General features: G+C 39.4%; 1 protein-coding gene across 29 annotated transcripts in view; it reads right to left on the bottom strand.

Moving 5' to 3' along the window:
• The window catches only part of NRXN3 (neurexin 3), a 985,201-nt gene that overhangs the window by 515,680 nt on the left and 457,177 nt on the right, over positions 1-12,344 (bottom strand). For all 29 annotated transcript variants that reach the window (XM_048307857.1, XM_048307861.1, XM_048307848.1 and 26 more), the window contains one exon: positions 9,147-9,266. In XM_048307857.1, the coding sequence (XP_048163814.1) occupies positions 9,147-9,266 (120 nt within the window). The remainder of the gene's footprint in view (positions 1-9,146; positions 9,267-12,344) is intronic.

The raw sequence follows: 12,344 nt of genomic DNA on the forward strand, positions 1-12,344 counted from the left end.
AGGTCTGTGAAGAGCCTCAGGAAGTCATGGCACAGTAGCTTATTAAATAATAAACCTAGGCAGAGGAGGATGAACTAACTTAGGTCAACGCTTTTAAACTAAGGTTAGTTGTCTTCTCAGGTTTGTAAGTGTTTTCTGCTAACTTTCACAATAAGTTCATCCTTTTGATACAGTCAATGAATCCTGAGTTTTGTTTTGGAAATGAGTAAATCAACCACATCCTGGTTTTTTATTCCTTCCTCTTTTTTTCTGTTCAAAGCTATTCTAAGACTTTCACTGAAATATGCAAAATTTTGCTTGCCATAAGTGTGCAGTTTTCACTGATTAAACTACCACCCATGAAAGATTTTCACCAACCCTGTATACATCCAAGACTTTGAAATGAACTAACATTCACAGCTTTGGAAGCGTTTTCATCTGCAGACAGCTGTTAGCTAACTGTGGTTTCAGTTAACACTTACATCCCAATAGAAGTCAAGTTATGTAATTGTTCTTGGAGGTTTTTACTGAAAAGCCTAATTCCTCCCACAATCAGAGAAGTTATTTTGTGTCCCAAAATCTCTAAGGACAGTAAAAGGCAACTGAAGTCCCAGACTCCACTCCCAGCATTTGCCAAGGCCTCAGATATCAGTACACAATGAAACACCTCTAGAAAGATAAATGAAATCCACCAAAATGTGCTCCCCTGTGCAAAACTTGTTTCACAGGTACCCAAGCAGCCAGTTTCAATCTGCCCCTCAGGGATCATTATTAAGATAACTGTAATTAAGGTTTTTCATCTAATCCCCAATGTTCTACAGCTGAGATTATTATACCAGCTCCTGGGTAACAAGATTGCAACATAATAAAGCTATGTCCCTATATGCAGCTAAACTCCACTGGAGATCAATAGTAGCCTTCTGTCAATGACAGGAAATAATTAGTACATTAGGCAGCTTGGATAGTGAACAAAGAATCTCCTTCAGGACCTCTGACTCCTCCTGCCTTTGTTTTTCTGTTAACAATTTCCATTGCAAAAAAACCAAATAAGCGTAAAAGATCTGTCTCTTGAGCCCTACTGACCCCAGCTTCCTCTCCTAAGTAGCCCCAGATTCGCAGGCTCAAAAACCAAGAAGAAAAAAGTTTAAAAATTCTAGTGCTGCCTGAATCTCTCTGCATGTTGACATTCTCTCAGCTACCCGCAGATGTAAATATTTTGTGACATAGATTTGTCCACCTAATGACTTTAATCTTAAAGGTAGCTTTTAGTCTAAGGCATAAAAACAATATATATAAATCTTAAAACAATTAGGCACATTTGATATGTGGACTGTGATAATCCTATACCAGATTTGATCTGCAAATATTGGCATAATCAAAAGTTACCTCATTGAATTAAAATAATTACTTTGTATTTTAAAATGTTACTGCAAACAAAGTCTAGTCTGGAAAATAGAAAATATTGACTTCAATCCTCATCTATTTGTTCTCACCTAATAAAATAGGTTCCTCTTTGCAAACTATTCTCTGCGTAGACACCCTGGGAAATAAACAATAATCACACCTTGAGGACTCAATAGGAATAAGGAGGCAATATAGTGTGTGCTATGGCAAACAGCTCCATGCTGTTTGGGAAAGCACCAAGTGAACCCTATCCCATCTCATTAACACCATTACACCCCACTTATCACACATCAGATTTAGATCAACAGTTTAAAAGCACACATATATAACTCAGCTGAGTGCTGCAAAGACGGGAGAGCACACAAAACCCAGGTGGGACAAAAAACAGATTAAGGATTATTGCAAGTCAGAGCTTCCAGGACAGTAAGCCCAACATGGAAATCATATTTTCATAATCCACAGTGCCAGACTCATAGGGGATTGGAGGGAATGATCAAAGCCAGCTGTGTGTTCACCTGGACTAGTGACTGGGTATCCTGTTGCAGATCAATAGCAACAGCTAAAAGACCAAACACATTTTGCAAGGGTTTTTCTTTTCCCTTGTCTGCAAAAGAACAGGTACTATCTGCATACCATATGGCACTCAAAATACCTCATGCTGATGAAACCATTGTAGGTGTGAGATTACCAAAAGTATCTGGACAATACAATTGAGGATAGAAGTTTCACAGCATTGTGTGAAAAAAAATCCACTTAAAATAAAAGTCCTCAAGCTCAGGGTGATTTTTGCCTATAAAATCTAATTCTACATACATTTTTCACCATCTTCCAAATTCAGTTCTGTACCATCTTCTGTGAAGAAGCTACTATAAGAAGAAAAGAATCTTTAAAGAGTAAAATTGATGGTTGAAGACTGTTTTGGTATTTTTCTGAGTTTTTACATTTACTGCTTCTTAAAACAAATAAGAACATGGGCAGGATATTACAAAGAAAAATCTAAATTTAAAATTAATCAAATCCTTGTTGCACTTGACAATTTAGAACACTTTATTATCTTACATTTAGTCAGAAGATGTGCTTACAGATCATCATCAACAAATGGAGCTTGGGGTGACAGAACAAACAGAGACTCCTATTTTGCTGTACAACATTTCTGTTACTGCTGCCAACTTACATCAGTGTCTTATCAGTGATTATACCCTGTGTGTGCCATTACTGAAGGAACAGTTTCTGAGGCCAAATCTTTCATGGGGCAAAATACGTAGGACACAGTAACACTCAGCTGCTTTTAAGATGAAAAGTGGTAATTATTGCCATGACTACCAAAGAGTATCAAGTTAAAGAAAAATACTTTCAAAGAGAGCAGAGGTCACAAGGAACAAAATTATGGCAAGAGCCTTCTGTGACATGCTTATGAAAATGGCATAGCTGGTGAGCAGCATCAGGAAGAGAATTAACTGCTTGAACTGCTCACAGGTTGCTAACAGAGGCTGTAATCACTCCCACCTGTAAGAAGTCTCTCTCCTTCCATGCTATAGAAGTCTGCAGCACGGCTGGACCATAGCTTATGTGCTGACAGCAGCCAGGTGTGCACAGATATCAGTGACTGATTACAGCTCTCATTCTAAATGCTCCTTCTGCCAAGCTGTTGAAGCAATCGTAATTAAATTATTCACCAGAGACCTAGCTGCATTTTGGGGATCACAAAAGGATAAAGTTGGCTAGCTTTCACAATTAAAAAGGAAATGCTTTCATGTCAGGGCACCTTGAGAAGCTGAAAGGTGCAGAAGAAGCAATTTCAAAAAGCACCTGTCACTCAAATTCCCTCTTTCTCCCCCAAAACAGGGACAGACAAATCTCTCCCTCTAATGTTGACAGCACTACCCATTCCAGATGACTCCCAAAGGGAACATGGGGCAAACAAGCTCTTGATCTGCAGTCTGATCTGATGTTTTACAGCTGTTACTCAAGGGAGGGGAAATGCCTTTCAGTACACTGAAAAGATTGAGCATTCTTAAAGCACTGAAGAGCTAAGGCAATTATGTAGTGGGCTATTACCAAGCATCAGAAAAGTGCATGGTGCTTTAATGAGAAGTAGCACCAGATCCTTGCCCTAAAGATGTTACATTACTTGGCACTGCAGGGCAAATGAAACTAAACAGTGCCAAGAAGGATGAAAGCAGGGTTCATAACCCAAATCACAGTGGTACAATTTACACATCATGTACTAAAGTACACAGTTGCATTTCTACAGTTGCATTTCTCTTCTTTTTTGTCCCAGTTCTCAGAGGATAAGGTCATTCACTGTCATAAGACACCAAAGGCTTAGGTTAGGAACTGAAAATGAGCCATCAGCCAGAAAACACTAGTTACGTGAAAGACCACTAAGTAAGCAAGAACAAAGCATGAGGGGAGAACTAAGAAGTAGGCAGAGTGCCTGACCTGTTGTAATGAAGTATGATTCACTCAAGATAAATCAGAGGTGACTCTTGCTTCATGTAGGATGGATGTCTCTGTAGTATCACAGGCAAATCCCCAAGCATGGTGGTATTTAAACAGCTGACTGGTTTAGCCATGCATGACTAATGAAGTCTATGCAGATTTATTTTCTACACACTAGCAACCTCTTGCTCTCTGACTCAGTAAGTGAGTAAGCTGGGCACATTAGAAACGAATGGGTGATAATTAAACATGAACAATGAAGAGGGTTTCTGTAAGTAAATCAAGCTGAGTATGTTGGCATTGACATTAAAAGAGGTCATGAATTCTGGACAAAAATTGGCCCAGATGGTGAAAAACACAAAATACTAAGAGAGAGGGAATAGGGCTCATCTCCTGACTGGTGGTCTGAATCCTGCACTGGAGAGCATGAGCTGTAACTGCTCAGTGACAGAGATAAAGTAAGTTTGGGGTGCAAATGGCTCACAAACACATCAGAATAAAGCCATCACCATAAAGGAAGGGTTACTTATTTAGTCATTTGCCCTGCTAGTAGTCTCTTCCAATGGCTATTCTGCCATGCTATTTAAGCAGGTGTGAGGGAAACCAGTTCTGCCACTGCAACTTAGTTTACAGACTATGCTCCAGAAGCAACAATGCACTTTGGTTCTCATTCACCTACTTTGTAGGGTGCAAAAAGGCAGGGCATTAATGCAGAGAGATGGGCCTGCTCTGACAACCTCTGACAACCTATCTCACATACATGGGGCTAAGGCCAGCTTCAGTCTTCCTTAATCCATCAAAAATATTCTGTGTTTTACTCTAAAGTATTGGTCTTAGACATTTTTTGCTAATTTTGATACCCTTCCTTTTATGTCAAATGAAAAAAGATTTTGGCTAGTAAGCCTCACTCACTTCAATTACATAACTGGAGTTATCAAAAGCTCTTCTTGTGATGGTGCTAAATTAATGAACAAAGGAACAAAGTCACCATAACTCCCTTTCCCTCTAATCCTTCCCTCCTCCAAGTGTGTTTCACATAAAGACAGTAAAAGCATGTAGGTTATGCACCACATGAAAAGGGATTGGGAAAAAAAATATAACTTATTACACAAAAAAAGCCCCAGCAGCCCTGTATATTACTTCTCTCCTGGACAAAAAACAAGCATCACTTTGCCAAGCAATCTCATTGGGAGGTTAGAGGATTACTTATCAACAGGATCCTTGTAAAGCATGGAGACTGGAAGCATATGAAGATACAAACACAAGAGGACAAAAAGCTTGGGCTGCCTTTTCTCTTTACCAATCAGATGGAAAAGTTGTTTTTAAACCAGGTGGCTGTTACAACCCGAAGTTTATAAAGAAATTAATAAATAACCCCTCTAAAAAGCCAATCAATAGTTGGCAGATGGATTTAACTGTTTCAACAACATAAAACCTATTTGAAAAGGTGCTTTATACTCTGCTTGCACTAGTCATTGCTACAAATCATTGATCTTTTACAGACAAACACCTCCATTAATACATACTTGTGTTAGCCTGGCAATTGCTCTTGGAAAGTCTGACCCTCAGTGTTGCTCATCTGCATGAGGCACTGAGTAAAAAACAGCATTTTCTATGATCTAGTTTGACATGGATATACCATTCCCATTAGCTAGATTGGCAATGCCTCTTTTTATGCATTCTCTCTGTGCAGAAAATGTTATTGTTTGACCAGATAAACAAGAACGTGAATTAATTAAAGAATCTGTAAAGCTGTTCATAGACAACAGTTTAAATATAGGTCCCGTCTCAGGTAGGTTGGAATGTTTCACTCCCATGTTTTCATCTCATATCATGGTTAAGAGTAACAGGATGGAGTTCACCCCACATGCAAGACACTTCACTAACATCATGGGTTAACTTTAACTCTGCTACCTTACATGCTTAAGGTTGCACTTTTGAACAGTCTAAGCAACAGCTTGGCATGCCAGGGTTCTTAATATTTCTAATATCAACTGCAGTACAATAACACTGACTTCCTACATCGTAGAGCAATATGTAAATTCTAAAAATAAGTTGAAAGCCCACATTTATCGAATGTGATGCTGAAATGATTAAAACATCTATAAAGATTGAAGAGTGTGAAGTAACTTCAAAAAATTAAGAATAGATTTTAAATGGCATGGAGAATAAACCAGTATATTGCAAATAGTACCATTGCCTCTACTTCTACCTTTCTTTTCAGTTGTTAGTACTGGCCAGTGTGAAGGCCAAACCTTTAAATACACTTTCATGCAATGGACCTTCTCAAATGAATTTGAGGACAGGGGGTGTCTGCGGGTTATTCCTGTGTTTGTTTTTAATGTCAATACAGTCATACAACTCAGAATGAAGCATAGTAAAACTGAATTTATGCCCCCATAGCTCCCATTAATTTCTTATTCTGAAGAATCTTGATTCCTACAGTGTAAAAAACATCTAAAACAGATCTACAGAAAAATAGCTAAAATTAAAGGCTGTATCATCATTTCCACTAGGAATTTAAATCCCTGTCTTGCTAAGCAATACTGGTGAATGGATAAACATGTTGCCACCTCTGAAGGGTGACGAGGAAGCACAGGTGTTTCCAAGCCAATTGCATCTGAATTAGGAAGCTTAATGGCCCAGTCCTGGGACAAAAATTAAAAAGGAAAAACAAATTGGCACACCAAGCTTTACTCAGCATTGATAAGACTGAATATCTTTGCAAAGTTTGCTCTAGCAAATAATTTTTAAAAACCCAAACACAAACCACACCTACCAATAGTTAATTTGGGATAATCTAGGAGATCATCAAGAATAACTGAAGAGAACACCATACTTCCCATTTATCTGTCTCAGAGGCACTGATCTATTCTTCATCAAACACATGAAAATGCAAATTTCCAGTGTGGACATTTGACTTGATTAACAGAAATAGAAAGGCAAAATATATACAGCAAGTTAGCCTTTTGCTATCATTTCCATTGTTTAAAACTCCACCTGTTCTATTTACTTCAATACTCCATATTTATACCAGTGGGAGACCACAGATTGCTCGTAAGGTAGAAATAGCCATAATGTAAATTAATAGAATGGACTGTTGTGGCCAAAAAAACTTTCTATCAAAGAACCTGATGCATTTCTAAATAAAAGGCCTCAGGTTACACAGATGTTATCTCCCCCTGCCATTACTTGCACTAAAATTTAACTTCAATTGATAGATGCCTGTACTTCGATTAGCAATATCTAAAAGGTAGGAACAGGACTTAAGCCTTCTCAACTACACCACCCACAATGTATCCTAACTGTACCAGGAAGCCAGGAGTAGAACTCTATTTCCAATGATACATGACAAAGCCAAAATCAATCAATCAAACAAAACCCACAAAAAAAGTCATACGCACTTTTTGAAGGTCCAGGATGAAGTCTTGTCATGTTCCAGAAGAAGTCCACACAACTTACCTTTCCAGATCATTTTGAAACCCACATCCTTCTGCGAGCATTTGTAAATTACCAGCCAGGCCTGATAACTGGAGGCTGGTTGCTACGCTGCCCACAACACCCCCATTCATTTCAAACTCCCCTCTCTGCAGTGTTTCCAGCTGCCAGCTCTAAAAAAGCAGCAAGAAATCCCCAATTACAGACATAGGAACCTGGCTCTTCCTGATGCTTCAGGGCCTGTTCTAAGCCATTAGCAAGAGCTTAACAAGGGCACTGCAATGTTCTGTAGTTGTGAAGCCAAACACATTAGAAACAAATCCCACAGTATCAGTAACATAAGATATTTCCTGGATATGTATTTAAATGCAGCCCAACAGAATTCAAAGTAGCATTTCTTTCACACGTTTGTGTTCTACGCTTAGCAAGTCTAAACTGATTGACTGAACACATAGTCTGAGAGTGGGAAAGTGGGTCTCCAATTGATAAAAGCAAACCAAAACAAAAATGCAGAAACTTGGCACCAGATCTTGTGACTCCAATATGGTTTCTTCTGGACCCAAAGGAAACATTCTGAATTCCAAAGCAACCCAAAACCAGACATAGCTTTACAGTCTTTAAATCTGTGTCAGTAGTACCTTTTTTATACAGCCCCTGTCAAAGTATGAATGCTGATAGGCCTTTCCAATATCTGTTTGAGAGAAATATGCTGGAAGAAATGGGAGACCAACACAAACACTACATATTATGAATGACTCAGAAAAACAGGCTTTTTGGCCTTCAGCAGAAGTGGATTGTCACCATGTGCTAAACAGCTTGTCATATGTGCCAATCAATTCAGTCATGTCTCATACTTTTAGGGGATGGGTTGCAGATAAGACAGCACTGTGGTACCAATATTGCATGGACCTTGCTGGTACCATTAATTAAGTCTACCGCAAATACCTTAATGAAAAGCAGCTTTTTCTGGGTTTAAAATTAATACACATGGTGAACCAAATTATTGAAGCCTACTGTTATGCTTTCTACAGCACTCATGATGTATTCCTTTGCTCCCTGCCTTGGAGCAGTGAGGGAGAAGGGGACTATCACCTCAAATAAGAGAAGCAGGCACACAGTAGAGCTGAAGTGATCTGTTCCCTCCAGGCAGGAACAAAGGCCAAATCATGATGAGCAGAGGGAATGTCAAAAAGCTGATTATCTGCCCCCTAAAGGCAGGCTTAAGGGGTTTGTTCAATTATTTTATCAGAGATCCCAGTAGTAATTGGCCAAGAACATCCAATGTTTTGAGATGAAGCAAATCAATACAGCAAGAAGCACAACAGTGCTGCTGTGTATTTAACTGATCACTGGTTTTAACTGAACATTCTTGCAAACAGTACCCAGCATACAGCATACAGCTAGTATTTCAGTAGAAGACTATCTAGAACACTACTCATTTTACATGCATTACATGTCTTTTTCACCAAGGTTTGAATGACAATCTCAAAGCATAATGCAGTATATAATACCTAGACATTTTTTACCTATGCAAATATTACATACAATATCTGCAAGTCATTTCTGGTTTCTCTAAACCAGGAATTCCATTAACATCAATTACCACCACTGGCCTGGTTGAGTTACCTTTCAAAAAGAAGAGGGGGGGAAAAAAAAACCAACAGAAAACAACCGAACAAAACCAATATATGCTGAATTGCATATTTTGATTTTAAGGAGAAAAAAAAATAACTGCTACAGGCTTTAAAGGAATTTCCAAGAAAAAAAGTTTGGCTTTCACACTGGGAAAGTTGTATTGCAATTGAAAGAACATCAAATCATGTTCTCTGTGTTGTCATATATCAGAACTCACAGATCACCAATGCACTGAAAAGTGTACTTACGATCATTACACTGGCTCCCAGAATATGAAGTCATGGAGCAATCACAGGTGAAGCCTTCCCATTGCTGATTACAGATGCCCTGATTTGCACAGGAATCTTCCTGGCAGGTAGTGCTCGGTCCTGGAGAAATGATGACAAGGAAAGAGTGAAATAAAACTGAGAGAATCACTTTGGTCAGGCCCACAAAAGCTTCAATTAATCATTACCATCAGGATCCTCACACAGAAGAGAGAAAGCACTAACCAAACACTTCCATTCCTGGACATGCAAGAAACTCAGGTAAAAAGAGCACAAAGACAAGTGTACACCTCACAACAAAACAGCAAACTGTAACACAGAGCAAGAAGGAAGGGGGAACAGCAATATATTCCCTCTTAGCCAGGCCCAGCTCATATGTTCTCAACTTGCTCAAAGAAATTTACAGTAAAATAGGGGTGATGCCAGGCCAACAAACATGGCCAGGTTGTTGTGCTTCCCTAGAAGTTTGATCCCCGTATAGAAATGAAAGCTAGTTAATGGGCCCATGAACAATGCCTCACCACACCCAAAGAAACCTGATAATGCAGATTCAAATTGAAGTTTTGAAGCCTCAGCTGGCTACAACTTGGCTTTACAGCTTAATAAAAATCAACCAAACAAAAAACCAAAGACTCTGACCTATTACATAGGTTCCTCTGGAAACATGCTAATAAAGTCCTCAGAAGGGCATGACACTAGTCCACAACACTTCCTTCTGGACTGCTTTCCATGCTTTTGGTAGAAGCAGAAAAGGAAGCAGCCACACTAACAGAACTCATTGTTCTGTGATTTGCAGCTAACAGTTGCTAGCCTGCTCAGATAAGCCTTGCAAAGACAAAATCCAGGCAAAAAAGTAATCTTCAGATCAGAGGGACTCTGAATGACAGCTACTATGTCACCCACGAGGAAGTAGCTGGATTCTGAATCATCTGAGAGCGGGCATGAAGCTGCAAGTCATAGATTACAAAAACATGAGTTTACAGGTTACTTCCTGGGAAAATATTTTATCTTCAGCATTCTAGACAAAGGTATGTCAATCCTATTGTGCATGATTTTAAATAAAATGTACACATACATTTGATATACCTACTATGCTATATCCTGTATGTGTTGGAAAAGAAGAAACAAAAGAAATAAAGCAGATAATAAAGGATCAACTGGCTAGGCTGCCTGGGATCAGTTCGTTAACCACTTCCAGTCTAGGACAATATTATAAGGACAAAGAAACAACTGTTCAACCCATCCCATCATCTTTCTTCACAGTCTTTGCTAGCAAAAGCAACTCCGCAAGGCTCAAGCCTACTCCTGGTACTTATTTCTTCATCACATCAGCATCACCATCTATATTTTATCGATTAGATAGGACGGACCAATGTGGAGACAGCATTTTTAAATATTTTAACATAAAATTAAACCCTTCAACCTCTGTCTGACACTATTCATAGTGATTTCACTAAATCCCATCATTATTCAGAATCTTTGATATTGAGATAGCACACCTGGGCATTTCCATATTTACAAGCCCTTGTAGAACCCACATCTAACTGGAAATCCCATGTCAGGCCATGATTCTCCCAACAATTCAAAGACCAAGCCAGGAATGGGCCCTTATAGCTTTGGTGCAGAGTTTCTGCTCTCCCCATCAGATCATCTTTCCTCACTGCAGGAACAGAATAGATGAATTTCAGTAGCTTTTCAGCTATCTGCATTTTTCTACATCTTTCCTGCAATGAGAAGGAACATGTGACTCCGTAAGCAGAGCTTGAATGTTAACAAAAACCTGAGCTTCTTCCAGAATTTATTACACTGTTTAAAAAAAATAAACAAACCCCAAAACCTCTAGGTAGAAGCATAAGTGTGGTTAATAGAAGATGACAACAAAATCCCTGAAGGAAAGTTCACCTATTGAAAAGAAGTGACAGCAGCAGCCACAGCAAGAAAACCCCATGTTGCTATGCTGAAGGAAAGTTGAGCAGCATTTTTCAACACTTTTCGCCTCCCCTCCGCCTCTTCTTCCCACCCACCTGACTCTCATTTGCAGCCATAAGAATCCCAGTGGTTTCAGTGGCACAGTGTGAAATTAACAGATCACTTCTAGGATTAGAACAGAGCTGACAGACTTTGCAGCGTGGGCCAGTAGGCACATGTATGTACAGGCTTCCCTCCTGCCTTTACTCTTGTAAAAATCATGGATATAAATATATATACATGTGCATCAGGTTGTGGTCTGACACTTGCTACAGACTTATTCTGGCTGAGCAAAAGAAGGGATAACATTTAACAATCTGAAATAAAATATTAGTTGTCATTTTGCCTAAAATGTCTGGATTATCTGAGGATAAGCAATGAGGAACTGACACCTCTCCCACACATTACTATCCCACTATCTAACCTCTAACCCCAAACATGAATGCCAATACTCCTAGACGTATAAACAAGCAGAATATCTATATTTTAAAAATTAAACCAGAAAGCAAGTGTGACACTATGCAAACTTGCTACAGCATCAACTACAAAGACCATTACCTAGAAGCAGAGCAGAACACCATTTTCAACAACGTTTCTCCGCTATTCCTACATTCTTCTGAGAATACTTTAATCAGTAACTGGACTTGACAATGGGCATATCCTTTGTCTAGATGCTGCAAGAGAAAGGACTCTTCAAGGAATAAGACTGCACGAGGCCCAGTACCTGTGGCTTGAGGTGTTCATTCAATAGGGCCCAGAGAGCCAAAGTACTTGAATTCATGGCATGTATTATGATATCTGAATTGTATTTTACAGAAACCAACTGTGCAGATGGGAACAGCACTTTCAGCAGCTGAGGGGGGGGGGGGGGGAAGGGGGGGAGGGGAGGGAGCAGGGAGGGGGAAAGAGAAAGAAAAATCCACAACGATGAGGAATTTTGAAAGCCTGACAATACCACAAGGAAGCTTGAAGCCTGATCTGCCATCTTTAGAGTCAGTTGTGACAGCACAGCATAGATGCTGGGTACTTGGCCTCACTTCTTAGTACTATGGGCCATTTGCATTATAAAATGATCTTTGTCTCAGAGAGTTCATCTACTCCTGCTGCTTCATTGCCTGATGTCATAATCCTCTGTGGCAACAGAATTTTGTTCAGAGCAACTAATAGGGATGTCACAGGGAATTAGGATTTTGGATTATGGAGCAAAGTGAC

This window comes from Corvus hawaiiensis, chromosome 6 (assembly GCF_020740725.1).
Source record: "Corvus hawaiiensis isolate bCorHaw1 chromosome 6, bCorHaw1.pri.cur, whole genome shotgun sequence".
Lineage (NCBI taxonomy): Eukaryota > Metazoa > Chordata > Aves > Passeriformes > Corvidae > Corvus > Corvus hawaiiensis.